Here is a 27,338-nt window from a genome sequence, read left to right on the forward strand (position 1 = left end):
GGAACAACCCTACCCCTTTTGAAAAGTTTGGCTGGGGTGGGAGTGGGGGCGGAGCCGGGCAGGGGGCGGATTCCGCGGCGGCAACTCCCCGGACGCACGCTGGCCTCAGAGCCCCCCAGCTTCCGTGCCCCCTCGGCTCTGAAACTTGGAGGAGGGTAGGGGTCCAGCATGAAGCCCCCGGACCGCCCCGCCCCTGGCCGCACTGACCGGATACTGGGGGTCATGGGGGGCATGCTCCGCGCATGCGCCCTACCCGGGCAGGAGGGGGTAAGAAAGGGGGACCACGGTGGGGTCGGGGGTCTTTAGGGGGCTTCAGGATGGCTGCACCCCACAACTCAATTTACCGCAAACAAGAATTCTTCGGGGTAGTCGCAGGAATCCAAAAGTTCCATTAAGAGGATCATAGGCACGTTCTTGGGTAAACTGCTCTCTCCACCCCAGCCTTGGCGACGACCCTTTTATAACAAAGTGGATTTTGACAGGAGGGAGAAGGGGAAGCGGGAGGTCTAGGCTGGGCGTGGAGGGCGGGTTTCTTACGATCACTCTGTCCCCGCAGCACCCGAAGAGAAGCCCCCTAGGGCCGGGGGGGACCGAGCCAGAATCTAACTGTATGGAGGGGAATCAGAGAGGGGAGCGCGAACGCGAGGTCCCCGCCTGGGCTCCGCTGCCCGGTAAGAAGCTAGGGGTGGGGTGGGGCACAGTTTGCCATCCTGCGCAAAGTGGCGAATTAAAAAATATGCTGCTCGTATTAGTATAAAGGTTCGCATCTAATTTGCATGAGACCCATATAAACTCTGAGACCTCCACGCTTCTTCTCGCCCTCTAGCCTGCTGTGTGTCCCCCACCTCAGCGGGTCCCGAGCCCCCGCTGGCGTAGTGTCCCCGCGCCCCACCCCTGGCCCCTCGCCAGCCGAGTCTCCAGGACTTCTCCTTAATTGGTGATTAGCCTCAGCTGGAGTCCCGGGCCCTGGAGGAAAGAAGGGTCCGGCGAGAGGGCGGTACCCGGGCTGTGTTCCCCACAAAGAGCTCCCCATTCACGCACCCCCTACTGGGGGACCTTGTCCACCCCTGCGCGGCTAGACACAGTCCCAACCCCAGGACCTCTTCGCACAGGCTAAGGCCCCATCCGCCGCGCCCTTCTCCGCCGCAGAGGCCGAGGGGCGACCCTAGCAGACCCCGCTGCCGGGCTTAACCCCCACCCCAGTGCTCCGCAGTCGGAGCCGGAGATGCGGGAGGGAGAGGGAACCCGGGGCTGGGGAGCCCAGGCTAGAGAGGAGGGGCGGAGGCGCTGGGGACTTGGAGTGGGAACAAGGTGGTGCCTGGGGGAGGGGGAATTGGGGCGGGAACCCGGCACTGGCTGAAGGGGGAAAGCGAGGGAGAAGGCGGAGCTGGGCCGCAGAGGCCCCTCCCCGCGGCGACCCGGCGGCGGGGCCTGTTATTCTGCTCGCCGCTCGGCCGGGACCCGCGCAGCGCCAGTGACTCGGGGAGTCGGCCCCCGCCTCCTCCCCTGCCCGGGCCTAGAACCATCCCCAATCCGGGAGGCCGGAGACGGAGCTGGAGAGGCTGCCGCATCCCGGCCCAGCCTCCTCCACCATCCCTCCCCTTCCCGCTGGACATCTGGACCCTGGGCCCCGCACCGACTGGGTTCCGGAAACCCTCCCCGCCCAGCTCGGTGGCCCGGCCCCGCGCCGCCCTCTCTGCAGAGTCCCCAGCCCTTTTCCAGACCAGACTTCCGCCTACCCCTGGACGCCCCCTTCCCATTCCCTCCCTCCCCCCCCTCCCCCAGCCTGGAGCGGGGTAGGAGGGAGGGGGGGTGTGCGCCCTGCGCCGTCCCCGCCCCCCGTGATTCCCCCTGCATGGCCCGCCCGGGTGGGGGGTGCGGGGGGGCCTGGGCGCCATGCGGGGGGGGCAAGAGGGGGGTCGCTGTGCCTGTCCCCGCGTGATCCGAAAAGTGCTGGCAAAATGCGGCTGCTGCTTCGCCCGGGGGGGACGTGGTGAGTGTAAGGTCGCGAGGGCCCAGTGTTGAGTGGGGGGCGGGCTGAGGGTTCAGGACTTGTGTCTGTCCCGGCGCTAGGGATTTAGAGGCTGGAGACTATACCTGTGTTTTCCAGGAAAGTGACCTAATAGTTGATCTCTAAGATCCCCTCTTGCCTTCAAATTTCTATCAGTTAAAGTTAAGGAAATTGGGGAAGGGGCAGGGGACTCCTCTCAGCTGGGTATGCACAATCCCCTTATGCCTAGACCACATCTTCCCTCAAATCCTTTTGCTGAGAATCTACTTCACATCTGAAGAGGGACAGGGGGATGGAGGAATGAGGGATGAGGAGGGTCTACCAGGGGCTTTTCCCCAAATCACAGCTCCTCTGTCCCTGAGCCCAGGCCAAGGATAACACCGATGAGCTCTCCTCACTTGCCCCCTCTATTGGGTTTGTGCATGTGCTGGGAAGGTGGGCTGCAGAAGTCTTTTCTTTTTATAGTGACTACTGCACTTGGTGGAGGAGGGGTCTGGGGGTGGCAGATGGGCTCTTAAGCTCTTTTTCTCCCCCCCCCCCACCCTTCTCAGAGAATGGTCTGTACCCATTGCAAGGGGGAGGGTTGTAGGAGAGCAGATGGCCACCCCCAGCTTCCAGTGTCTGCCCGGATGGCTGCCCTCACCCCCATATTGGTGCCATGCTCAGATATGGGGGAACCCCCACATGTAACTGGGGGGGTTCCAGGCCTAGGGAGCCAGGTGTTTTCTGTCCTTCCTCCCAAGGGTGTCCTGGTGAAATTTTCTCTCCTGGCCAACTCCAATGAGGATGGCAAGAAAGTGAGCCCTGAGGGAGAGGGGCTGAGCATCACAGAGCAGAGACTCTGGGAGCTCCCTAGGGACCCTGAATCTGGAGCTGAAGCAAAATTTATCACCCCCTTTCTCCCCCTACCCCACCCCCTTAGAATCCTATTCCATTGCTGGCAGTGAGGGGAGTATCTCGGCTTCAGCTGCCTCGGGTCTGGCTGCTCCCTCTGGCCCCAGCTCTGGCCTCAGCTCTGGCCCCTGTTCCCCGGGACCCCCAGGGCCAGTCAGTGGCCTGAGAAGATGGTTGGATCATTCTAAACATTGTCTCAGTGTGGAAACTGAGGCAGAAGGTGGCCAGGCTGGACCATATGAGGTGAGGAGGGAGCACCAGAGAAGCATGTAGGACATCCATGAAGGGTGCTGGGAGAGGGCAGGTTGGGGGGGCCACTGGTCACTGGGGAGACACAGCTACTGTCCCTGACCTTTGAGACTTGACCTCTGGCCCCCAGAACTGGATGCTGGAACCAGCTTTAGCCACAGGAGAGGAGCTGCCAGAACTGACCCTGCTGACCACATTGTTGGGGGGCCCTGGGGATAAGACGCAGGTATGAAGAAATGAGTCTGGCGTGGCTCCCCTCACCCAAGAGGCATCCATTTGCTTACTCTGGGATGTTCTTCCTTACAGCCACCTGAAGAGGAGACTTTGTCCCAAGCCCCTGAGAGTGAAGAGGACCAGAAGAAGGCTCTGGAAAGGAGTATGTAAGTGTCCACACACTCTCTATCCCTGACCCCCGCAGTCGCACAACTTCCAGAGGATTGTCTCTCACATTTTAGATTTGAGACTTGGAATTTCCCCTGAGGTTGGCTGTGGCAATGAAGGGGCTTCTAGTCCAGGAGGGAGGAAGTGGCTAAACCTGTTCTCTTCCCAGGTACGTCCTGAGTGAACTGGTAGAGACAGAGAAAATGTACGTGGACGACTTGGGGCAGATTGTAGAGGTAGCTCCCTTTTCCCTTCCCAGCCCTGGCCCAGCCCTTTCCCTCTCCCCAGGGCTAATGTTAGGAGATGCCTTGTTGCTCCTCTGTCCCACCTTCCCAGTCTCCCCTACATCCTGGACTTCTTGGGGAGGGGAGGTTCCCACCAGGACTGGCTCCACACACTCATGTTCCCACCCAACCTTCCCACAGGGTTACATGGCCACCATGGCTGCTCAGGGGGTACCCGAGAATCTTCGAGGTCGTGACAGGATTGTGTTTGGGAACATTCAGCAAATCTACGAGTGGCATCGAGAGTGAGTGATGGATCCCTGAGAGCGAGGGGAGGGGCATATGTCTGGTGGTCTCTGTATCCTACCCACGGGCCCATTGTTGCCTGAGGAATGTTTGGAGAGACTTCGTGGGGAACACTACCAGGGCAGACAGCTCTGAGTTGCTTGGAGTAGGGGTATTTGACCAGCCTTTTCCCTCCCTACCCCTCCAGCTATTTCCTGCAGGAGTTACAGCGGTGTTTGAAGGATCCTGATTGGCTGGCTCAGCTATTCATCAAACATGTGAGGCTTGAGAGAGTGGGGCCCAGGAGGGGAGGGGCTTGGGAGTGGGTCAGGACTTTCTGGAGATGTGCCCTCTCTCCTCACTCACTCTACTCTTTCTTGAATTTTCCTCCTGTTAGGAGCGCCGCCTGCATATGTACGTGGTGTACTGTCAGAATAAGCCCAAGTCAGAGCATGTGGTATCAGAATTTGGGGACAGCTATTTTGAGGTCAGTGGCTGAGATACCTTGGGGAAAGGGGGACAGAATCATCAGCATGAGCAGGCTTTCCAGGCTGCAAAACCACCCCGTCTGTCCCTGTCCCCAGGAGCTCCGGCAGCAGCTGGGGCACCGCCTGCAGCTCAACGACCTCCTCATCAAACCAGTGCAGAGGATCATGAAATACCAGCTGCTGCTCAAGGTCAGGGCCACCTGTTCCCTGGGGGCACAGCTGGTTGGGATGGCCCTTTCCTCATTCGTCTCCCCAGGGTTCCTAAGGCTCCCCACCCAGACTTCCGGGGGGCCCTCACCTGTGTCCTCAAGGGAGGATGTGAGGGCTTTTGAGGATGTTCTCATAACCTCCCTGAGCATTTCTTCTCTGTGTCTTAGGATTTTCTCAAGTATTATAGTAGAGCTGGGATGGATACTGAAGAGCTGGAGGTGAGTACTCCCAGATCTCATAGGACACACCACGCACACCTCATCTTCTTAGTCTCCTGGGTTCCTCCAGCTCCATGGGTGGTGAAGGGGAAGGCTGGTTGGCGATAGAAACATGGTCTGAAGACGCCTCTTTCCCAATGATGACAGTGCTCTTCTTTTCACTTTTGTCCCAGCAAGCTGTGGAGGTCATGTGCTTCGTACCCAAGCGCTGTAATGACATGATGACCCTGGGGAGACTGCGGGGGTTTGAGGTACAGGGATGGAGTAATGCTCTTCTGCCCCAGGCTGAGCACTCAGGAGATCCTTACAGGGAACTGTGCTCTCCTGGGGCTGACAGGAGATGGTTGGTTGGGAGTGTCAGGGGAAGGAGGGAGGAGCAGAGAGTTGCCCCTTTTCTCTTATTGTTTTTCTCAAAGGCCATTCTCCTTTGGTTTCAGGGCAAATTGACTGCTCAGGGGAAGCTCTTGGGCCAGGACACATTCTGGGTCACAGAGCCCGAGGCTGGGGGACTGCTCTCTTCTCGAGGTCGAGAGAGACGTGTCTTCCTCTTTGAGCAAATCATCATCTTCAGCGAGGCCCTGGGAGGAGGAGTGAGAGGTGGAACGCAGCCTGGATATGTGTACAAAAGCAGCATCAAGGTGGGGAGGGTGTCCCAAGGGAGAGGTCTGACTGGGCTAGGGGAGGCCTCTGAGAGGATAGAGGCCTCTCAGATCCTCTTGGATTTGTTGGAGGGGACAGGAACCAGAGAGGGCCTGAAGAATTTGGGGGCTACCTCTTGTTTGCCAATCCAGGTGAGCTGCCTGGGACTGGAGGGGAACCTCCAAGGCGACCCTTGCCGCTTTGCACTGACCTCCAGAGGGCCAGAGGGTGGGATCCAGCGCTATGTCCTGCAGACTGCAGACCCTGCGGTCAGTCAGGCCTGGATCAAACAAGTGGCTCAGATCCTGGAAAGCCAGCGGGACTTTCTCAATGGTGAAGCTCTCACCCTCCCTCCCCGACATCCTCCCTTGGTCCTTGGATCTCCTGAATCCCTCACCGCCCAGTCTCCAATCCCTGCCCTCACCCCAGCTTCTCCCCATCCCTCATCCTCACTTTTCCACTACTAGCTCAAGATTTAGTAACTCAGAATCCCCTAAAGCCTCAAGCGACTTACATTGGCCGACAGTTCTTGAGAGCAGAGCCCCTGGGAAAGGGCGTGTCTCTGCTGTAACCCTCCTTCTGTCCCTTTGTTTGCCCCAGCACTGCAGTCACCCATTGAGTACCAGAGACGGGAGAGCCAGACCAACAGCCTGGGACGGCCAGGAGGTCCTGGGGTGGGGAGCCCCGGGAGAATTCGGCCTGGAGATCGGGCCCAGGTCAGCACACACACACCCATCAATGGCTCTCTTCCCTCCCTGCTGCTGTTTCCCAAAGGGCAGGTGGCCAGAGTCCCCCTGTCCCTGGACACACAGGTATGAGGAATGGAGTTCCCTGGTTGTAAGGGCAGAATGGGGAGGTCCTCTTTTGTTCCAGGATCCCCAAACCTCCTTCCCCCGTATCATTCCTTTCTTCCACCACCTTCCTTTTGTCTGCCCCTTCCTACCTCCCATCTCTCGCCCTCCCCCACTCCAGTTTAACCCTGGGAGAAGCTGATGGTCTCAGATAATCTAAGATGTCTGGCAAGAGGGGGTGGCTTGACTAGGGGCTTACACTGACAAGAGAGGAGTGAGGGTGGATTCCTGAACTTTTTTGATCCTCTGACTTGAGTCTCTCTTCAGGCCTCCAGTGACATCCCCCAGGCTCCTCATGACTCTCCTCCAGTTCCACCAATTCCAAACTCCCCTCCCTGCCAAGCCAGACTTGCCAAGCTGGATGAAGATGAGCTGTAACTGGTGAAGGCCATGGGGGTGGTGCTGACTCAGCCACTCTGTTCCCCCAGGAACTGCAGGGCAATCCTTCTGGCAGCGCCCCAGAATTCCTCCCTCTTGGTGTATCTGGAGGGTGGGCAAGGCTGGGAGTGTCAACTTGGAGGAGGGAACCTAGACTCAGAAAGACTTCTTTCTGCTCAAGGAACACAGGTTCCTTCAGCCCCCACCCCTATACATGCATCACAGGTCCCCCCAAAAGGAGGATATGTGGGTGGGTAGGAGGGCTGGGGCAAGGGCCAGACAGAAACTATTGGTTTTGTTTTTGATTTTGTTTTTTCTGTTTTTTGAGAATAAAGGTTTTGTTATATCACTAAAGCTGCTGTCTTGGCAGAGGGAAGGGGAAGCTGAAGTAGGGGTAAGTGGGGTAAAGGGGTATGGAAGAGATCAGCTGGCCCCTCAAATCAGTTATTTGAGGAGGGGTCTGGTGAAAGGAGAAGGGTGCGGGATGTAAGATAAAAGATGTAATTATCTTTGTCCCTCACCTGCAGTTGCAGCATCTCTCAGTCTAGACCTGGAGCTTAGGGCTACTGGAAAACCCCAGAACCTTGACGTATCCTCCCCTTTACCCAGTCCCTCTTTCCCTCCCCTCTGGTCTCTGTTCTAGACCCCACTGGAAAGCCCACTGTGGGGTGACTTCCCACCATTCCCCCCAGATTCTAAAGCACCGAATGCCCAATGTACCTTTCTTTCTGGGGCCACCATGTTCAGCTGAGGGAACACGGGGAGGTGGAGAGGATGCTGGGGGCTGTGGCCCCTTCTGGCTCTGGGTATCCTTATTTTTGCTGTCTGGGAGGTTGTAAGGCATATCCATACTGAGCAGGAAGGGATTCTTCTTCAAGCCACAGACCCAAGAGTGGAGAGCCCAAAGGGGTCTTCACCCCTCCCAACTTCTGGGGCAGCCCCTGGGATAGAGAGCCAAATGTGCAGAGATCCATGTCCAGATGCCCTGTCCTGGGTCCTTGGGCATCGGTGTGTCCACTGTGTCCATCCGTCCCCTGGGTCCAGTCACGTGTACTTGAGCTTCCTCAGCAGACAATAGACTGCTGGGGTGGGAGGGTGAGGAGGAGCTGGAGTCTCCCTGTGGGCCTGAGGTCTCTCTGGCCACAATGGGGGGAGGGACCTCTAAGGTGGAGGGGACAGGACGTACAGCCCAGATAAGACTTCTGGGGAACAATAGGAGGAATTGAAGAGGGGAGACCCACCCTCACTGTACCCCACCCCCAGGGCTTTGGGGTCAGGGACTGGGGAGGGGTGCTAAGGATTCTTGTGAATGGAGGAGGGGATGGGGCAAATAGAATTCTGGAGCTCAGAACCTTTGTATCTCTTTAGGGACCACAGGGGTACATGAGGTGGGTGGGTGACCCTTTTGTGCTTAATTTAACCACATATGTGTTGTTGAGTGCCCACTTTGTGAATAGCACTGGTATGTAATAAACAGTGCTTCAGTGTTTTTGGCTTCTGAGAAATAAAATCAAAGTTCCCTGTCTGTTCAGTGTTCCCCCTGAGGCCCTGAACTGGTAATTTAGGCCCAGCCACTCCCAGCAGAGAGGTGTGTGTGTGGCAGGGCGGTTCTCTATCCATCCGTATCCAATAGCAGCTGCTTCCCATCTAGATAGTTTGTGAGACAGCTGAGGCCAATGGAGCCCCTTACACTTTCTGGGGACAAGCTGCGCCCCATGAGGATTTGGGTCTGGTGGGGGAAAGGGAGGTTGGAACGCCGCTGAACCTTCTTGTGGGCAATGCAGCGGCCCTGGGAATGACCAGTAACCCTAGAGGAGTCAGCGTCTGTCTTCGCCCAAGGTGCAGATGCGGAAAGGAACCGGGAGCGAGAAGGCGGGAGTCAAAAGACCTAGGAGCGGTAAATAGTGGGTGTTGGGTGATGGGGCGCGTTTGTCTTTTGCCCTACCTCTCTGGCTCCTACCCCTTTCCACAGCCATCCCTCCCCCCATAGCAGGCTGCAGAGCGAGCGATCCGGCCAAGGATGTCTGAGGAAACGCCTAACGTAGAGACACCCCCTCCCCAAGGCGCAGCCGGCTCCTGACTGTAGAAGGTCCCCAAGAGAGGGCGCCCTCCAGGACGGGATTGGACCCTGCTTCGCGGAGGCGGGACCCGGGGCCCGCGGGCGGAGGGGTATTTAAGACTGGGCGGAGTTGGAGGTGGCCGAGGGCAAAATGAGTGGGCTACCCGGTGCCAGCACCTGCCCAGGTCCGGGAGAGGCCTCCGACCTTAAGTCCCCCCTGGGCGCCAAGTTCAGGGAACCTCTTACCGAGGCTCGGTTTCAGCAGCTCTTCGGGGACGCAGAGCAGGAGGCCGAGCTACTCGCGGAGCCCCGCTGGTCGCGGCTGCGCCGGCTTTGGAGGCGGCGGGCCCGCGCCTGTTCCGGACCGGGGGCGTGGCGCCTGCTGCGGGCGCGGCTGCCCCCGCTGCGTTGGCTGCCCCACTACCGCTGGCGGCCCTGGCTGCTCGGGGATGCGGTGGCCGGAGTGACCGTGGGCATCGTGCACGTGCCCCAGGGTGAGCGGCGCCAGCAGCAGCCTGTCAGGGGCCCAAGCTCTAGAGGGCTTCGGGTTGGCACGGGGCCTGGGAACCGGTAGCGAAGTGGTGGGTTAGTGTGGCTTGAGGGCTCGGCGACAGGGACCTGAGGCCAAGTTCTGGGTAAGGACAGTGGAGCTCCATCAGATCCCCACCCCCAGCTCCCCTCATCTGTGCAATTATGCGCGAAGTCTTGGACACGGTCCGGCTCAGGGAACTGGAGAGAGGCCGGACGCCTGCCCCCCAGGACGCGGCCGACACAGATCTCTGACCTTATCCGCCCCACGACCTCCCATCGAGGCCCGTTAACCCCTCAGTTCCCTCATGTGGCGTGATTTAGAGTCCCCGGGCCAGCCTCCAAGAGTGCGGGAAGGGAAGGGCAGTCCTGGAGGCTGGGCACCCTGCCCCCTAACCCACACACCGGAGACCTTTCCTTCCACTACTCCCCCAGGCATGGCTTTTGCTCTCCTGACCTCTGTGCCCCCAGTGTTCGGACTCTACACTTCTTTCTTTCCCGTCCTCATCTACACCTTGTTGGGTACTGGGAGACACCTGTCCACCGGTGAGTGACCCAGTGACTCCTCTCCTCTGTGGGGTGGAAAGGACAGGGGTTTGAGGCTTCCGTTCTTGTAAGCTCCCTCGCCCTTATTCCCGTCTTCACGTCCCCTGCCTTCCCTTCCGCCTCTGCCGCTACACTGCCGTGAACCTCTGACCTAGGCAGTGCTCGCTGCGGGAGCTGAGTGGGTGCAAAGAGGCGGGAGTTTACTCGGACTTTTCCTCTCCATGAAATTTGGTTAAAATGAATGTCTCTACGACTTGGAAGAGGGGAAAGGAGATACGCTGTCGCCCACAGGAGCAGGCAGTCCCCAGGGCGTCTGCAGGAGGGGGCAGGGACGCAGTTGGGAGAAGTTTTTTCCCGGCGGGTGCTCCCTCCTTTCCCCCCTCACCGCTGGTTCCGAGCTGCTGCACCAGCTCTTGGCCCCAGAGTCTTCACCTGAGCAGCAAGCCTTCTAGGAGAGGGCGTCTGACGGCAGCATCCTGGGCGGAGAGCGCGAAGCCTGGGCTGTCGCCGCGCCCCAGGTGGCACAGCTGGTGATCTCTGCGTTTGTCCCCCGGCCCTAGGAACTTTCGCGGTACTCAGCCTTATGACGGGCTCGGCCGTGGAGCGGCTGGTGCCTGAACCCCTCGAGGGGAACCTGAGCGGCATCGAGAGGGAACAGCTGGATGCTCAGCGGGTTGGTGCGGCTGCGGCCATGGCCTTCGGGAGCGGGGCACTGATGGTGAGGGAGGACCTTGGGGGAGGACCCTGAGGGAATCCACGCTGGGGGCCCGGGGAATTGGGCCAGGGGAGAGGGAGGGACAAGTCTCCAGCACCGGTCTAGGCGGGAGAGGTGCGCGGACAAGCTGGTGCACTGCGCCGGGGCTGGTCTGCTCCTTCTCTAGTGGTGATGGCGCATCTTCTCCCCCGCAGCTGGGAATGTTCGCGCTGCAGCTCGGCGTCCTGGCCACCTTTTTGTCGGAGCCTGTAGTCAAGGCGCTGACCAGTGGGGCCGCCCTGCACGTGCTCGTGTCCCAACTGCCTAGCCTTTTGGGGTTGCCCCTCCCGCGTCAGATCGGCTGCTTCGCTCTCTTCAAGGTGAGGGTGGGAGAAGAGCGAAGAGGCTTCTAGCGGTCCCGGGAAGAGGGAAACCCGTAAAGAAAGGAAGGGCGGCGAGTGGAGGGATAGTGTGTGGCACGGGCGGAGAAAAGGTCAGAACCACGTGGCTGAATGAGGGTCTCTGAGGAGGTGGAAGCCCTGATGGGAGCCAGGAGAGAAGGCCTCGCCTCAGTCTGGTGGGTTCGCGCTGGGGGCAGTCTACCCTGGCCCCAGGCCCTCTGCTCACTGCCCCTGCCCGTAGACGCTGGCCGCCGTGCTGACGGCGCTGCCGCGGAGCAGTCCCGCCGAACTGACCGTCTCGGCACTCAGCCTGGCGCTGCTCGTGCCCGTCAAGGAATTGAACGTGAGGTTCCGAGACCGGCTGCCCACCCCGATCCCAGGGGAAATCGTCATGGTGAGGATGGGGTCCCAGCCCCGTGCACCGCACAGACCCTGCCCGTCCTGTAGGAACTGGCCGCTGCCGCCCCCTCGTGGAGTGCAGAGAGGTCACAGATGAGAGGTCCTGCTTACATGTGTACTTTTCCAGGCCTCTTCCCAGAACACTTTGACCCTCGGGAATCCCCCACCCAAACCTCCCCCCTTCTCTCAAAAAGCTGGCTGTAGGCGTCTTAGAAAGCCTTCTTCCTCCTTACAGCGCCCCCTTGCGGTGTCGCTCGCCACGGCACCTCCACTCCCGTCTCTCCCCTCACCGGTCCTGCACTGTAATTCACGGTTTATCCTCCTTCCCGCGTCCACCTACGTTTCTCTCTCTCCCCAACTAAACGGGCTCTCCTCGTCTCCACAGATACCCCATATATCCCGTGATATAACCCAGCTTCCCTGCTTAGAATGGCTCGATTGTACCTCTTGATATCCACCATCCCTCATAGCAGCCCCCTCTTACTTCCTCCCGTCCATCTCTCTCCATAGCTCCAGGCATACATCATTCTTCTTTCCCATCCCCACTTTCCTTCACTCTAAACCAGTTGTTAGGCACCCATCCCCAAAACATCCCAGCTACCCCAGTTGCTGGGCTCCTGCAACCACCTAATCCTGCGTTGCAATCCTCTCTCATATTGAGCTCCTTCTAGCGTCTGCCAGGGGCCTATCTCCTCCCATGCTCTAATTTGCTCTCTTTCCCAGGTGCTTCTGGCCTCCGTGCTCTGTTTCACCTCTTCCCTGGACACAAGATACAACGTCCAGATAGTTGGACTGCTGCCCGGAGGGTAAGAGAGAATGAAAAGGCACCAGTTTTCTTTTCTCACAACTCTCCCACCCAACACCTTCCCCTGTCCTGCCCTATGCTATTTCCTCTCTCTTGCTCGTATCCTTGTTATACCCAACCCATCCTCACCATGGATTCCTCTCTCTCTAGATTTCCCCAGCCTCTCCTCCCCAGCCTGGCTGAGCTGCCCAGGATTCTGGCCGACTCGTTGCCCATGGCACTGGTTACCTTCGCAGTGTCTGCCTCCCTGGCCTCCATCTATGCAGACAAGTACAGCTACACTATTGATTCCAACCAGGTGTGACTTTGAGTGAGGACCCCAACCTCATTCAGGAGACAACCCCCTAATGTGATTCCCCCCTCCCAGCCATGCCTTTGTCTCCTCTTCATCTCACTGCATCCCTCCAGGAGCTCTTTGCACATGGTGTCTCCAACCTCATCTCCTCCCTCTTCTCTTGCTTTCCCAACTCGGCCACATTGGCCACAACCAGCCTACTAGTGGATGCTGGTGGGAACACACAGGTAAGAGCACGTCCTTGGGTGAGGAGAAGGGGGGAGGGGCATCCAGGTTGGGTGGTGGTGGAACAAGTGGAAGATTGGCAGATCCCCAGTTGGCAGCTCTATAGAGAAGGATGGAATTCTGTGAGGGAAGGTGAGTGAGGAGATGGGATTACCTGAGTAGGAGGTATAGAAGAGAAGAAAGGTCCATTAAGACCTTTGTAGACTCTAAGCACTGAAAAAGTTTATGGTGCCCTATATGTAGTTCAAAATAAGAACAATACTAATCTGGAAAATAAATTTAAGAAACAAAATTCTGGTGTTTTTCCTTGTGAGGACATTTTCTTTTAAAAAGAAATATCACATTTCAAAGTCTCTCCCTTATATTTTTGGTTTCCTGTACTTTGTTGGTGCCCTAAGCATGTGATTAGCCTGCTTTTAGGGTCATCCAACAGTGGCTTTTAAGATGAAGGTATGCTGGTGGGGGAGGGATAAATTGGGAGATTGGGATTGACGTATACACACTACTATATATAAAATAGATAGCTAATAAGGACCTACTGTATAGCACAGGGGACTCTACTCAATACTCTGTAATGACTATGGGAAAAGAATCTAAAAAGGAATGGATATATGTATATGTATGACTGATTCACTTTGCTGTACAGCCGAAACTAACACAACATTGTAAATCAACTATGCTCCAATAAAGTTTTAAAAAAAGATGGAGGTAGGCTACAAAAATAGGGATGTTGAACTATATCTTGGGGCAGACCAGCAAATGACAGGCATTTAATTGGGGGAGGGGAAAGGTAGGTGTGAGCGGCAGAATATCAAGAAGGGGGTTGAGGGGTGAAGAATATCAGTGTGGAAGGGGATTTGGGAGGAGGGAGACTTCCAAGGAGGATGAGGCAGAGTAGTCAGGGAGACCAACTATCACGTGGGGGTGGGTGAGGTTCCCTTCCTTCTTGCTTCCATCCCTCCTTCCCTCTAGCTGGCAGGCCTCTTCTCCTGTATGGTTGTCCTGTCTGTGCTGCTGTGGCTGGGGCCTTTCTTCTACTATCTGCCCAAGGTAAGCAGCAGAGGAGGTGGAGGGGTGGCTGGGAGGGGTGGCGACATCCCTGCACACTGGGGTGTTCAGCTTACCTCCTCTGCCCCAAGGCTGTCTTGGCCTGCATCAACATCTCCAGCATGCGCCAGATGTTCTTCCAGATGCGAGAACTTCCACAACTATGGCGCATCAGCCGCGTGGACTTTGTGAGAAATGGCAGCATTACCCTCGGACGCCCCCTCCCATTTACCAGCATCCCCAGCCTCTGCCCTTGATCAAAGCTAATTGTCCCGGTCCTAAGTTCTGCAACCCACCCACCCCCAACATGTATACCTCCTAATCCCTTTACTCAGAGACAAGGTGAAGGGTGGAGCTTAAACCTCTTCAGACCTGAATATTTGTAACTCCCCAGATGGTTCAAGGTCTGGGGTCATTACACTTGGTGTGTATCCCCTATTAGGTCCATCCCACTCCTTCCTTCTGTCATTGTTTCTACTTTCTCCCGGGCCATCCCTCCCCATCACTTGCCCCGGCAGTCACTGCCCCTGGACCCCTTTCCCTGGCAGTGATGGCCTGGCATTTCTTTTGGTCATTTCGCTCCCATCCATGTCCTGCAGGCTGTGTGGATGGTCACATGGGTGGCTGTCGTGACCCTGAGTGTGGACCTGGGCCTGGCTGTAGGTGTGGTCTTCTCCATGATGACTGTGGTCTGCCGCACCCAGAGGTGGGAGTAGAGATGAGGGGAGTCAAGATGAGAGGAGGGAAGAGAAAAGAGTGCTTGGGGTGACTCTCCAGCCAGGTCAGGCTGGGAATCTGACTCCAGCTTCCTGCCCAGGGTACAGTGCCTGGCACTTGGACTGGCTGAGGGGACAGAGCTCTACAGGCCACTCAGAGAGAGTCACAAGGTGGGTGGGCTACAGCCAAAGAAGGAAGGGAAGATTAGACTTGGATGTTTCACTGACCCTCTGATCCCTTAGCTCCTCCAGGTCCCAGGGCTCTGCATCCTGAGCTATCCAACACCGCTCTACTTTGGGACCCGTGGGCGGTTTCGCCGCATCCTGGAGTGGCATCTGGGGCTTGGAGAAGGAGGCAAGGTGAGGGACTTGGTCAAAGGGGAGTATGGCTTCTTTGGGGGTGGGAGGCAGGTGGGTGTTCTGAGGGGGGGTCATTGTGCTCAAGGGGTGCATGTTCGTGCTTGTGTCTCAGAGATGGTGACTACCCTTTTCTACTCACAGGAGGCCCCAAAGACAGATGGCCCACCTGATGCAGGTGAGATGGGATGACAATGAGGGAGATTTGGGCACAACCCATGGAGGCATCTGGGTACTCCTGCCTTCTGCCATCCTAGTTGCTGAGCCTGTCAGAGTGGTAGTCCTAGACTGCAGTGGTGTCACCTTTGCAGATGCTGCAGGGGCCAGAGAAGTGGTTCAGGTGAGGGAGAGGGTAGGTTAAGGAGAAAGTCCCCTTGTCCCACGAATCCTCTCTGATATAGGATTTAACCCCCTGCTCTCCCCCCTCCCCCCACCCCACGTAGCTGGCCAGCCGATGCCGAGATGCTGGGATCCACCTTCTCCTGGCTCAGTGTAATGGTGAGATGTGGAGGATGGAGGGATCTGGAGACTGGGGAGTGACTGGATGCTTGGGGGGAAGGAAGAGGACACGGTGTAGATGTAGGACCTGAGAGCCTGACCCCTTCTCCACACAGCCTCAGTGCTGGGGACACTGACCCAGGCAGGACTCCTGGATAGAGTGACCCCAGAACAGCTGTTTGTGAGTGTCCAGGATGCAGCTGCATATGCCCTGGAGAGACTGGTGAGGCGGCAATAGCAACGGGAATGGAAGCCAGGAGGTGCTGGGCTATGGCGAAGGAGGTGTGAGTCAGTGACTGAAGATCCAGGCAGAGGGATTTGTGAAGGGGGCTGAAGAGGGAGATGAAGGAAAGGGGTGGGGATGAAGTGATTAGTCTATATAAGACTAAACCAGGGAGACTGGGCCCAGCTGTGGGTGAAGAACTGAGGAATTAAGCTTCCAAAGCAGGCAGTGTACCCCTGAGAGGACTGCCAAGTTTGGGGTGAGGGAGGGGGGCACCTAATCTACTTCTGACATGTCCCTTCCCTTTTCCAGGAGCTCACTGGTCCAAAGACTTGCACAGTGTGGGTCTGACCCGGTCACGTGGAGTGTGCAGGGTCCCAACAGCATGTGTGTGAGGAGGGCCAGGGTCCCTGAGCCCCCTTACTTAATGTAACTAATAAAATGAAGCTGAGAGCCTCTGGGGTTCATGAAGTGAGTCTGGGTGTCTGCACACAGACCCTTGGTGCCCCGTTCCTCCATGCGCACAGCATTGCAGAGACACAACTGAAAATGGCTTTCACCTGTATGTTCACTGGTCCCCACACCAGCTCCCGTCACCAGTTCTCTCCATGGGGTGGCGCTGCAGTCGCTGCACAGAGTCCTGGATCCAGGGATGCGAGGGAGGCCCAGCCCTGGGAATATATACTGGGGGCTTCCCCACCCCCTTGGTCCCCAGGAGATGAGAGGAGAGTGTTTCCGCTTTAGGTTTTTAGAGTCCCCGTGGGCTCTTTGGCACTTGGAAAGCAACCCCCCCACTTCCTGCCCTATGGGAAGGGGGTGGGGGGAGGACTTGGCACTGGCTGTGGGATGAGTTATGGCTCCATCATGCCCCTGGGCACTCGCAGAAAGGAGGAATGTCACCAGGACAAGCCCCTATTTGGGATCAAGTTCTGAAGGAGATTGGGGACAGTCAGTGGAGTGGTCACCGGCTGGTGGGTTTGCTAGATATTCCTGGCAGGGGCAAGGAGGTAGGCCCAGCCTGACAGTTGGAAGGCCCTGAGTGGCCGTCACTCTGAGGTCATGCACTGGAGCCGGTGTTTGAAGAAGAGCAGGCGGTGTTTGGCCACCTGACTTTCATCCAGTGATCCCGGGTAACGGTATCGAGCGTAAGTCTCTGCGCTAGCATCCCTTGATGTCCAAGGCAACTTCAACTTGGATGCATGATCCACAACAACGTCTGAGCAGGAGCCCACCCGAAGAGTACCAAGTCCATCCAGGAAGAATTCTGGGGGTGGAGGAAAGGCGAGTACACAATGAAGGGTCTTGAGGATACAGACGCCCCACCATTAAAGGAGAACTGAGATTTGGGATATGCTGGGTGCATATAGCAAAGACCCCATTTCTAAGGACCTTGGGCACGTAAATCAACCCTTTTGAGTCTTAGTTTTACTCTTGTATAAAATGGAGTCAATATCCTTACCTCGTGCTTTGAAAACTGATCCTCCGCCCCACCCCCCGCCCCGCCCTGCCCCGCCCCGCCCCCAACACACACACACGCAGAGGTTCAATAAATGCCGAATGGGCTGCTCCGAGGTGGTCTGAACCAGGGGATACGGCTGGGAGCGAGATAAAGGTGCAGGTGACAGTGGTGGGGAAGTTCAAGACGGACCCAGCAGTTGTACTGGCTGGGGAGGTTTAAATGATGTTCGGGGCTGGGAGGGTGGAAGCTCTCTCTCTTGCCCGGGCACAGGTCTTGGTAAATCTTCGTAGAACTGCTCTAGGGGCCCCAGTAGCAGCCGTGGGCTCCGCGGGGGTGGTCGGGGAGTAGTACCCAGGGCCCTTGGCGCCTTACTGCACCGAGCCCAGCCCAGCGCCCCGCGGGGTCCCTGCCGGGCCCGGCCAGGAGGGGGCGCCACTCACCCAGGTGCGCCACGCGGCTGAGGCGCGGGTCAAAGCCGACCTCGCGCACCTTGTCAGTGCGCGCCAGGAAGAAGTTGACCACGCCGTCGGTGACCACGCACCCTGGGAAGCCGACGAGCTCGTGGTGGAAGCCGCGCTTCTGCCGGAGGCAGTTCCCGCGGCCTGGCGCGCCGGGCTCCACGCTCAGCAGCTGCCGGTAGGTGGTGGCGAAGCCGGAGATCTCGCGCACCGCGCCCCCCACCTGCCGGGGCGGGAAGACGGCTGCAGGCGGGGCGCGGACCGGAAGGGGATCCTCTCCCCCCCAGGGCGGCTCTCCTGCCCCGTCCTTTCCCGCTTCTCCCCTGCAGGACCCAGATAGTGCCTCAGGCTCCGCTTCGTCGTCCCCTCCCGTCCCAGGGCTGGCTGCCCTCAGTCGGGTCTACCGGCCGGCCGCGGCCTCAGTCGGCCGAAGGCCCTCCTCCCATCCTACATCTCAAGGCCCCTCCCCTACCAGGTCCAGCGGCGTCCGCTCCAGCACGTCCACAAGCCTCTCCAGTCGTGTCCGCGCCGTGAAGACGAAGTCGTCGTCCACCCACAGCACGTACTTGGTGGTTACTTGGGATACGGCCAGGTTCCGGCCTGCGAACCAGCCCTGGGGAAGGGTAAGTACGGTTGGCGATGCTGTCGAGATAGCACGTAGCCCTCTGCCACCTTTCCTCCTCACTCCTGACCCCTCTCAACAGCCTATGCCCCTCTCCAAACTTTCGAGTGCTTACGAATGGCCGGGAGCTAGGTAAAAAATGCATTTCCCACTTGTGCGAGGCGCTGAGTCAGTGTTCTGGGGGAGGGTATTGGAATGCATTTAATTACTGAGTTCATTCATTCATCAACTATTTATTGAGTCCCCCAGTAGGTGCTAAGCACCATTCTAAGAATGCAGCGCTAATAAGACACACGATTCCTGCTCCCGTGGAGTTTACATTCCAGAAATCCTCATGGTTAACAGGCGCCTCAGTGATTCTGAGGCAGGTAATCCTGGAATCACTATTCTGGAGACTGCAGACTGAGGGTGCGCCCCCTCCCGGTGCCCTGTGGCGCACAGTTCAGCCTCGCTGGCCGCGCACCTTGCCAAAAGGCATGAGATAGTGCTCGATGTGGGGACCTCTAACACTCTCTGGCTTGTCGCTGTCGTCGGCGATTACCACTGTGACTGTCGGGTAGAAGCGGCGGATGCTGGCGATGAGTGCCCGTAGCCGATTGTAACGAAGGAAGGTCTTAGTGGCAATGGTGACCAGAGCGCTGATGTTGTACTGGGCTGGGAGAGAGGGGCAGGGTTAGGTGCAGAGGAGAGTAGGGAGTGAGGAGCAGGGAGACATCTCCCAGGAATGTCTCCCAACTTGTCGCCCTCTCCCAACTTGCTCCCCATCAGGGCTGGATCTATGTCCCTGAGCACACCAGTCTCACCTCCCAGGGGTGGAGACCCAGGTGGGTACAGCTGAGGGCTGGGTGGGTGTCTTATGCGTATGGTGAAGGCAACTTCGTGTCCCTCGGTGGAGAACCGGACTGGGAAGAAAGGACATGAGATGTGGCCCCTAGGGCTTGGACAACATTGTCTTTTCAGTAAATCAATATTTAAGCGCCTACTCTGTGTAGCACTTTTCTAGGCCCTGTTAGACAAGAATGCAAGGTTCTTATCCCCATGGAACTTACATTTTAATGGGTGGGAGAAAGATGATAAAAGAGTTCATTAGAAGCTAACTTTTATTGAGCATTTACTATGTGCCAGGCACTTTTAAAATTACCTTAAATATATGAACTCACTTAATCCTCACAGTAGCCCTATTAAGTAGATTCCTACTACAGAAAAAGAAGGCACAGAGAAGTTAACATGTCCATAATTACCCAACTATTAAGCAACAAAGCTGGGATAGGAACCTAGTCAGTCTGGTTCCAGGCTAAGTAAATAAGAAAATTCAGATACAGATAAGTATTGAATAGAAAATAAGACAAGTAATGTGATAGTGAAGAGGAGCCATTTGAGCTGAGATCCAAATGATAGGAAGGAGCCAGCTATGCAAAAATCTGCGGGAAGAGCATTCTAGGCAGAGGGAACAGCAAGTGCAAAGGCTCCAAAGTGGGAGTAGGTTTGGTATAGAAGCTTTGGAGAGAAGCAGGAGGGCTGTGTTATGCCCCTTTTGCTAGAGGAGAAATGGGGGCTCTGGGAGATAAAGCCCTTTGCCCTCTAGTAAGTGGTGGGCTGGGAATAGAGCTTGAGTCTTCTGGCTCCTGGGGCAGGTCACTTCCTGGGGCCCCCATGGTTGGCCTGAAGGGGGGACACACCCAAGGCTCGGGTTTCCCTCTGGCCTGCTCCAGCCCCAGATGAACAAAGGCCCCTTCTCTCCCTCCCTGGCCCTGCTGGCCCAGCTGAAATGCCCATTGTGTAGCTGGGCAGCGCTGGCCATCGCCCGAGTGTCTCCCACACCCTCTGCCACTTGCTCACTCCTGCCTTTCTGGGTTCCCTGTGTTCACCCAGCCTGTTACTACCTCCACCTGGGCCTCGCACCTATGTCTGCTGTGTTTGCCTGGTAGCTTCGGCTGCTATAAGTGACCAGTTGCAGCTGCCGATTGAGTTGGTCCAGCCCTGGGCTGGCGAGGGTGAGATCTGGCTGCCCCTCTCCAGTGAGAGTCACTCCAGTCACTTCCCCTGCCACGTCCCAGGTGCCCAAGGAGGCAGTCAGGTTCACCTGGGAGAGGGGATTGGAGAGTGCAGGGTGAGGCCCTAGACCCACCTCTTGCCTCCCTGGTTCCTCCATCCCTCCTTTGGCAGCCTTGTTGCCCTCCCGGCATCCTTAATGCCCACCTGGCCTCCTCGCCCTCCTGTTTCTTCTCACCTGGTATACCTCCTGACCAGAAGTGGCCTGCAGGCTCAGTCCTGGGAGGAAGGAGAGGGGATCAAAATCACAGACAATCTGGAATTCCTCATTTTCTCTCCCCTCTTTCACCACACACAGCACAGAGTTTCTCATGCATCCCTCTTGTTGAGGCCACAGCAGGGCACATTGCGTGGCATAGCCCAGAGTAACTGATTTTTTACTCCTTCCCATCAAAGCAGTAGCTCTTCTGTGGCCTGCCCTACCTGTCCACCTAACTTCGGCCAGTCAGCAAGAATAGACCCTTCTCCCCAAACCTCTCCAGTCACTGTCTTCTACAATTCCTGACAATCTTAGAGTCCCTTCTGTCCCCATCTCCCACCTCATGAGCCCTCCCTGACCTCAAGTCTCCCTTTCATCAGAAGTCCCCCACCTCCCATTCCAATCTTCCCTCATTCTTCCTCACCCAACCTGGGCTCTGCCAGCCCCCACTGTGGCTTAGGTCATCCCCTAGGACCGTTCTCCCCACCTGGCACCAAGATGCTCCTGAGGGGCTGGACCTCCACACCCTGCAGGGGGTACTGTAGTGGGGAGTTGGCAGGGGCTATGAGCAGCTGGTCAGCAGCAGACTGGCTCCTGGCAGTGAAGGAGGGGGAGGACAGAGGAGCAGTCAGGGGGAGACGGGCTCTCCCTCCTGCCACACCCACCCTCCAGGCTTCCCACTGCTCTCCCCCTACAGAGTCATGCCCTCCCTTCCCACTTGTACCGGTACCTTGAAAGGAAGGCCTGGAACTCCTGCTCCCTCAAGGCAGATGCAGCCCTCAGCTCCTCAGAGTCAAAGGCCTTGGTGAAGTCAATGGCTTGGACCTGCCTCTGGAAGGGGAGGTGAAGGCTCCCCCCACTGGATTCACAACTGCAATTGTTTGTGGACAGCAGCCTGGAGCCGGGAGGAAGGGTCCTCAGAGCCCAGCCATGCAGCTCACTCATCCCACAGAACATTTACACAGGACCCACATCTTGGCCTTTCAACCCTGTCCATCCAGAATCTGTCCCCTTAAACACTGCTCTTCAAATAGTCCCCAGGAGGAGGAACCACCAAAGGGATGACCCATCCCCTAAATCTGGATTTTACAGAGGTGTAGAATAGGGCCAATTGCTAGATGTTCAGAGTTGCCTACACGCCATTAGGACCCCACCTGGACTGTCCTTTCACAAGGAATCACCAGGACTCAGAAAGTCAGGGCCCTCCCCTGACTGCACACCCTCCCTTCCCCATACCATGACAAGGTTCTTGGAGGACAGATTTGTCCCCCCAGCCAGCACAAGACTCAGTAGCCCCCTCCACCTCCCACTTCACCCCTCCGCAACCAGTCGGGGGGAACCCAGGCATCAGAGCTCAGCAGTGGAGGAAACAAAAGCTTCCCACGCCGCCCCCCCAGCGAGTGCCATGCCGGTACCACGACTCCTTGCACTCACCCCACCGCTTGCTCCTTGATCCTGACTGGGATGTGTGCGTACCGGGGCTCGGGGGCAAGACCTGGCAATTCTGGCCTGGGGTTGCCCTGCAGGGGCGTCCACAGCGCAAGAGGTGCCTGGAGGCCCGGTGCGACCCGGGTGCTCGCGTACAGGAGCCCCAGCGAGGCGCAGGCCAGCAGCAGGACCAGCACACAGAGGGCCCGGCGGCCCAGCCGCATCCTGGGTGGGCGGTAGGGGTGGGAGAGTGAGAAAGGTGGGCAGCGAAGGCGTGGGTTGGGGCCCCCGCGCTTCCAGAGGCTCCTGCCGGCCACCCGGGGCTCTCCACATCTCGCGCGCCAGGATTTGCATAGCGAATCGGTACCCCTGTCCCCCTCCCCTCACTCCCCGGGCCTCGGGTCTCCCGGCCTCCTTTCTTCTCTCCCTCTCCCGCATCTCGCTTTCCTCTCACGCCCGAGGCCGGGCATCTTGAAGCAAGAGACCGTTGGAGGTAGTGGTTTCGATGCGGCGGCTCATAAGTAGAAGAGCACCATTTTATTAGAACAGCTGATGTTCCCGAGCCCGCCACCTCCCCTGGCCCGCGCATCCCCCAACCCCTCAGTCCGAGCATCACCTGGCCCCGGCTGGGCTGCAGAGGGCAGCGCCACACCTTGCCTGTCATGAAAAATGCAGAATCACGCCCGCGCTACTGGGTGGCCCCGGCGGAGGTGACCCCGTGAGTGGCCTCGAGAAGCCGTGCGGGGGGGGGACAAGGTGGACCGGCGTGCGCGCCTGCTCCCGCCTCCGGCTCGGCCCCTTATCCCGCCCGGGCACTGACCTGTCTAACGCTCTGAGGCCGCCGCAAGATTTCGGTCCGGGCTGCGCCAGGCTCTCAGCTCCGGCCTGGGGGTCCTCATGGGGCTGGAGGCGGCCTGATGGGGGAGTCGGGTGTGAGGCTGAGAGTGAGGGGAACCTCCTGCCTCCCGAGCGCGCCCGACCCCTCCCGCCTTCGGACTCTCCGGGCTTTGTAGACCAAGGCGCTGGGGTGGTTCTGGGCGTTTCCTGCGGGGGTGGGGATCGGAGTCGAGAAACCGCCGCACCCCAGTCCCAGAAACAAATCCGGGGCTCCCCGGTACCCTGTTCCACTTGCTGGGCCGGGAGAGGTCGGGCCGCCGCCCGGCTCTTCAGTTCGCGGTGCCGCGCGGCTCAGCTCCCGGGCTGGTTGCGGCGGAGGATCCGGCCACTCGCGGGGGAAGGCGAGCGCTGGGGCGCCTTCTGGTGGACGCCGAGGACATTGCGGGGGCGCCCCCCTCCCCCTCCAGCCCTTCGCCTCCGAACCCTGGCATCTCCCCCGCCTGCCCCCGATCCCAGTCACTCTATTCCCTCTTCGTTCGGAGCCGCCCTCTCATCTAGACTGTAGGCAAGGACAGGAGACAAGGGCTTTGGGAAGAGTTGGGGCGGAGGCGCCCTGTAACCCCATTTCGAGGAAGATTCGGGTATTTAGGGTGAGATAAAGGAAGACAGACAAGACTCTGGAAAATAAAAAAATGCCTGGCTAAGAAAGAGTTTCACAGCCTCCCTCCCATCCTCGCCTCCCCCGCCCCCCAATCCCCAACCCCAGTTATCTAACGAACACTCAGTGATGTACCAAACACTCAGCGATTCAAGGGCCTGCTTCTTCTGACTGCTCCTTGTTGCAGATTTGCGGGAGGAAAGAAACCCCAAACAGTGGCTAGATTGGTTGTAGTTCTGCGTGCAAGCTGCAGACCTGTAGACTCCCTTCTTTGTAGCTGGATTCTTGACGCTGCCGTTAAGTTCCGTGGTTCCACGGTTCTAATAAAAGATGTCACGATTTAATAGGGAAAAAAGATATAATAAGAAATGTAAAGCAATGAAAATGTGGGGACGGGGAGAGGGAAGGATGGATTATTGGGTGAATTGTGTACAAAGAAATGACTAATCAGCTGGGGGAAAAGTGGGATTCTCACCCTCTTTACACCAAAATAAATTCCAGATCTATCAAGTATTTCAGTATTAAAAGTGAAACCACAAAGAGCAGTAAAATAATTCATGGAGTTTGTTTTGTTTTTTACAGTCTTGGAGTGGGGAAGAGATCTCTAAGCAAGATATAAAAGGAAATATTAATACATATTAATATTAATATAAAAAACTTGAGTGAAAAAATTTCTATAAACAAACTTGAGAGATGACAAACTGTGAAAAAGTATTTGCAACATGTAAGACAGATAAAGGTATGCTTTTCTTAAGAGCTCTAAAACATCAGTGAGAAAAAGTGGGGACTTCCCTGGCTGTCCAGTGGTTGAGACTTCACCTTCCAGTGCAGGGGTGCAGGTTCAATCCCTGGTCAGGGAGCTAAAATCCCACATGCCTTAGGCCAAAAAACCAAAACATAAAACAAGCAGTATTGTAACACATTCAATCAAGACTTTAAAAATGGTCCACATCAAAAAAAAAAAAAAAAAATCTTTTTTTTTTTTTTTGAGCTTAAAAACAATTGTATTTAAGAAGTACATTAAAGTTGCTTCCTTATAATTAATTATTATTAATACTAACATTGCCATAAAAGGTAGGCTGGAAGTACTATCAGTCTTTTTTTTTTTTTTTTTCACACACACACACTGTATTTTATTTTTACAAGAGATAAATAGACTGACACCAAGCATTGTACATGGATGACCACAACAAAAGCAACAATGATTGCAATTACCAAACATGAAACACACTCATACTATGTCATAATATTGACATTCAGTCCAGTAATCCTCCACTGCAACAGCTCCTTTACTTTGCAGTGAAAATTGATTTGTATATTCTTTGCCTCTGAGTCCTTGTGGGATTTTTTTTTTTTTAATTCAGACAGAAAGTCACAAAAATTATACTCATCCTCATCAGTTCACTCAGTCCCATGTAATTAATTTTCTTTTTTTCATCTTGATCTTTTGTTAAAAAAAAAAAAGAAAAGAAAAAATGATCAACTACCGCCAAATGAACAAAAATTGTGATTAGGCAGTTGACAGAAAAAGTGAAAATGGCTTTTCAAATATATGAAATTATACTTGACCTTATTCATAATAAATAAAATGCAAATTAGAATAACAATGAAATGGTTTTTTGATTACCAAGTTAGTAAAGGTCAAAGAGCTTGCTAGCACATTGAGTGGTCAAGTATTTGGAGAAACAGTCACTACCATACATTGTTGTGAGTGTAAACTGACACAACTTAGAGCAATTGGCCAATCTATTAACACTTAAAATATTAATCATTTAAATTTTAAATATTAGTAAGTTAAAATTTTAAAGACATGGTTCAGTCAGACAATGGGACACTGGGTTAATCTATATCTATTGATACTGGATGATATCCAAAGCTGTTAAGAAAAATAAACAAGGTACAGAACAGCGTATATAGCTGGCTCCTGAGTGTGGGTTTTAGCTTCTGGGTTTGTCCAAAATCTGGAAATGAAGTGCTGCCGTAATAAAAACCTAAAAATGTGGGAAAGACTTTGGAACTGGGTCTTGGGTAGCAGCAGGAAGGAATTTGAGGAGTGTTAGTGAAAGACCTAAGAATGTTGAAGAGCATGTTAGTAGAAGCCTCATGTCCTTTAAGGAGGCTGCTGATAAAGAGAAGTGAGGAAAGTAGGGAAATTGAAGGAAAGGGAGTCCTTGTTATTGATACATTTAGCAACATTGTCACCAGCAGTGAAGTGGAAAGTAGAAACTATACTAATGAATTGGGGATCTCATTGAGGAGATTTCCAAGCAGAATGTTGAAAGTGCCATCTGGTTTCTTCTTGTTGCTTTTTTTTTTTTTTAATAAATTTATTTATTTATTTTTGGCTGCATTGATTCTTCGTTGCTGCGCGCGGGCTTTTCTCTAGTTGCGGCGAGCGGGGGCTTCTCTTGTTGCAGAGCACAGGCTCTAGGCGCCTGGGCTTCAGTAGTTGTGGCATGCAGGCTCAGTAGTTGTGGCGCACGGGCTTAGTTGCCCCGCGGCATGTGGAATCTTCCCGGACCAGGGCTCGAACCCATGTCCCCTGCATTGTCAGGCGGATTCTTAACCATTGCACCACCAGGGAAGTCCCTTTTTTTTTTTTTCTTTAAATATTTATCTATTTATTTATGCTCTGGGTCTTAGTTGCAGCATGTGGCTTGTAGTTGCGGCATGCGGACTCTTAGTTGCGACATGCATGCCGGATCTAGTTCCCCAACCAGGGATCGAACCCAGGCCCCCTGCATTGGGAGTGTGGAGTCTTACCCACTGGAGCACGAGGGAAGTCCCTCTTTTTGTTGCTTATAGTAAAACATGAAAAGAAAGAGATAAGCTAAAGGAAGGAATGAGAACAAAAAGGATCTGGGGATTGTTGGGTTTGAAAATTCCTAGCCTCTCCACGGACAAATGAGGCTAATATTTAAAAAATGGCTTCCAGGCAAAGATCATATCTAAGGAATGCTCAAGAAAACATGGTCTGAAAATGAAGCCAAGGAGGTGAACATAAATTCTTTGTTAAGAAAGAGTTAAGGCAGTGCCTCAGAGAATAGTTCAGTTTAGCAATAGGACTCTCAGTGATCAAAGAAGAAGCTCAAGGAAGAGAAAGGTCTATCTAATAATATCTGTGAATATGGGTTTCATTTGATGTAGTTAATCTCAATAAGATTCACAGGAGACCTATAAAGATTTTAAGAGAACTGTATCTGCAGAATTTTATTGGTGATAGAATGATTCTCTCTCATCATTCTAATAAATATTTGCTGTTTTAAGTCCCCCAAGTTTGGAGTAATGTATTACATAACAATAGATAACTAATACTGAATATTATACAGTTGACCTTGAACAATGAGAGGGTTATGGGCACCAACCCTCAAGTCGAAAATCCATGTAGGGACTTCCCTGGTGGTCCAGTGGTTAAGACTCCACATTTCCACTGCAGGGGGCGCAGTTTAGATCCCTGGTTGGGGAACTGGTCAGAGAACTAAGATCCCGCATGCCGTGAAGTGCAGTCAAAAAAAGAAAAGAAAAGAAAATCCGTAGTCAGCTCTCCATACCTGGGGTTCTGCATTCACGGATTCAACCACCCATGGATTGTGTAGTACTGTACTATGTATTTAGTGGAAAAAAAAAAATCCTCATATAAGTGGACCCACACAGTTCAAACATGTGTTGCTCAAGGGTCAGCTGTATAGACTGAGAAGAAATGGTCTGCAACTATACATGATAACTCATAATGCTGAAAGAAAAAAAGCCAAACACAGAAGATTACATTCTGTTAGATTCTTTTTATTAAAGTAGAATACAGGCAAAATTTATCTGTGATGTTTATAGTCAGGATCATGATTATCTTTGAGGGGTGGAGTAGTAACTAGAAGGGATCAAAAAGAATCTGGGTGCTAGATGGTAAATGTTAAATTTCCCAAAGTTGATAACTGTGGTTACCTAAGAAAATATCTTTGTCCTTAGAAAACATACTCTGAAGTATTAAGAGATAAAGTGGCATGATG

At 55.2% G+C, this 27,338-nt stretch overlaps 3 protein-coding genes and 1 long non-coding RNA gene across 20 annotated transcripts in view; 3 read left to right on the forward strand and 1 right to left on the reverse strand.

Annotated features, from left to right (window-relative positions):
- The first annotated feature begins 68 nt into the window (after nucleotides 1–68).
- Nucleotides 69–7,182, forward strand: ARHGEF25 (Rho guanine nucleotide exchange factor 25). 4 transcript variants are annotated; one of them, XM_082350239.1, is made up of 16 exons: nucleotides 69–267; nucleotides 557–671; nucleotides 2,934–3,148; nucleotides 3,285–3,380; nucleotides 3,461–3,534; nucleotides 3,705–3,771; nucleotides 3,961–4,064; nucleotides 4,253–4,322; nucleotides 4,442–4,531; nucleotides 4,629–4,721; nucleotides 4,910–4,960; nucleotides 5,134–5,211; nucleotides 5,398–5,598; nucleotides 5,752–5,932; nucleotides 6,200–6,411; nucleotides 6,718–7,182. In XM_082350239.1, the coding sequence occupies exons 1-16, from the start codon at nucleotides 169–171 to the stop codon at nucleotides 6,826–6,828; spliced, it is 1,857 nt and encodes a 618-aa protein (XP_082206365.1). In that variant the 5' UTR covers nucleotides 69–168; the 3' UTR covers nucleotides 6,829–7,182. The 4 variants fall into 4 exon arrangements, with proteins under 4 accessions (XP_082206365.1, XP_082206366.1, XP_082206368.1 ...); XM_082350240.1 differs by having other exon boundaries at nucleotides 71–267; nucleotides 6,200–6,315; XM_082350242.1 differs by lacking the exon at nucleotides 69–267 and adding an exon at nucleotides 308–406.
- LOC309609154 (solute carrier family 26 member 10-like) lies at nucleotides 7,109–16,092 on the forward strand. Of its 11 annotated transcripts, XM_082350232.1 has the most exons (20): nucleotides 7,109–7,222; nucleotides 8,613–8,725; nucleotides 9,150–9,381; nucleotides 9,851–9,961; nucleotides 10,522–10,679; nucleotides 10,871–11,035; nucleotides 11,298–11,450; nucleotides 12,179–12,261; nucleotides 12,411–12,558; nucleotides 12,669–12,782; nucleotides 13,753–13,830; nucleotides 13,920–14,015; nucleotides 14,427–14,533; nucleotides 14,645–14,714; nucleotides 14,787–14,903; nucleotides 15,045–15,078; nucleotides 15,158–15,240; nucleotides 15,344–15,398; nucleotides 15,515–15,621; nucleotides 15,934–16,092. In XM_082350232.1, exons 2-20 carry the CDS (start codon nucleotides 8,624–8,626, stop codon nucleotides 15,970–15,972), a joined length of 2,052 nt encoding a protein of 683 aa, XP_082206358.1. In that variant the 5' UTR covers nucleotides 7,109–7,222; nucleotides 8,613–8,623; the 3' UTR covers nucleotides 15,973–16,092. The 11 variants fall into 11 exon arrangements, 10 of the variants coding, with proteins under 10 accessions (XP_082206358.1, XP_082206357.1, XP_082206359.1 ...); XM_082350231.1 differs by lacking the exon at nucleotides 7,109–7,222 and having other exon boundaries at nucleotides 8,474–8,725; XM_082350233.1 differs by lacking the exon at nucleotides 7,109–7,222 and having other exon boundaries at nucleotides 8,819–9,381; nucleotides 15,515–15,680.
- A 79-nt stretch (nucleotides 16,093–16,171) lies between these two features.
- On the reverse strand, nucleotides 16,172–24,299 carry B4GALNT1 (beta-1,4-N-acetyl-galactosaminyltransferase 1). Of its 4 annotated transcripts, none has more exons than XM_082350243.1 (12): nucleotides 23,470–24,299; nucleotides 22,958–23,353; nucleotides 21,846–22,753; nucleotides 21,142–21,306; nucleotides 20,899–21,005; nucleotides 20,391–20,431; nucleotides 20,063–20,243; nucleotides 18,964–19,062; nucleotides 18,624–18,814; nucleotides 18,011–18,151; nucleotides 17,521–17,761; nucleotides 16,172–16,885 (listed from the first exon to the last, which is right to left on the reverse strand). In XM_082350243.1, exons 3-12 carry the CDS (start codon nucleotides 22,061–22,063, stop codon nucleotides 16,668–16,670), a joined length of 1,602 nt encoding a protein of 533 aa, XP_082206369.1. In that variant the 5' UTR covers nucleotides 22,064–22,753; nucleotides 22,958–23,353; nucleotides 23,470–24,299; the 3' UTR covers nucleotides 16,172–16,667. The 4 variants fall into 4 exon arrangements, with proteins under 4 accessions (XP_082206369.1, XP_082206371.1, XP_082206372.1 ...); XM_082350245.1 differs by having other exon boundaries at nucleotides 21,846–22,064; nucleotides 22,660–22,753; nucleotides 22,958–24,299; XM_082350246.1 differs by lacking the exons at nucleotides 22,958–23,353; nucleotides 23,470–24,299 and having other exon boundaries at nucleotides 21,846–22,064; nucleotides 22,660–22,937.
- Nucleotides 17,606–27,338, forward strand: part of LOC309609163 — a 44,763-nt gene continuing 35,030 nt past the window's right edge. Inside the window, exons 1-2 of the long non-coding RNA XR_014233294.1 lie at nucleotides 17,606–17,716; nucleotides 18,014–18,161. This is a non-coding gene — a long non-coding RNA (uncharacterized lncRNA). The remainder of the gene's footprint in view (nucleotides 17,717–18,013; nucleotides 18,162–27,338) is intronic.

This window comes from Balaenoptera borealis (genome assembly GCF_965194805.1).
Source record: "Balaenoptera borealis genome assembly, chromosome: 13".
In the NCBI taxonomy this organism is placed as follows: Eukaryota; Metazoa; Chordata; class Mammalia; order Artiodactyla; family Balaenopteridae; genus Balaenoptera; species Balaenoptera borealis.

Bases quoted from the DNA above. Each gene is read 5' to 3' on its own strand.
- ARHGEF25 (XM_082350239.1), top strand. From the start codon at position 169: ATGAAGCCCCCGGACCGCCCCGCCCCTGGCCGCACTGACCGGATACTG. The intron at 3,772-3,960 runs GTAGCTCCCTTT...ACCTTCCCACAG, and splicing joins ACTTGGGGCAGATTGTAGAG to GGTTACATGGCCACCATGGC. The intron at 4,532-4,628 runs GTCAGTGGCTGA...CCCTGTCCCCAG, and splicing joins TTGGGGACAGCTATTTTGAG to GAGCTCCGGCAGCAGCTGGG.
- LOC309609154 (XM_082350229.1), top strand. From the start codon at position 9,039: ATGAGTGGGCTACCCGGTGCCAGCACCTGCCCAGGTCCGGGAGAGGCC. The intron at 14,715-14,786 runs GTGGGTGGGCTA...CTGATCCCTTAG, and splicing joins CACTCAGAGAGAGTCACAAG to CTCCTCCAGGTCCCAGGGCT. The intron at 14,904-15,044 runs GTGAGGGACTTG...TTCTACTCACAG, and splicing joins GGCTTGGAGAAGGAGGCAAG to GAGGCCCCAAAGACAGATGG.
- B4GALNT1 (XM_082350243.1), bottom strand. From the start codon at position 22,063: ATGCGGCTGGGCCGCCGGGCCCTCTGTGTGCTGGTCCTGCTGCTGGCC. The intron at 20,432-20,898 runs GTGGGGAGAACG...CCTTCCTCCCAG, and splicing joins CAGGAGCATCTTGGTGCCAG to GACTGAGCCTGCAGGCCACT. The intron at 18,152-18,623 runs GTGCGCGGCCAG...ACCCTTCCCCAG, and splicing joins ATCTCATGCCTTTTGGCAAG to GGCTGGTTCGCAGGCCGGAA.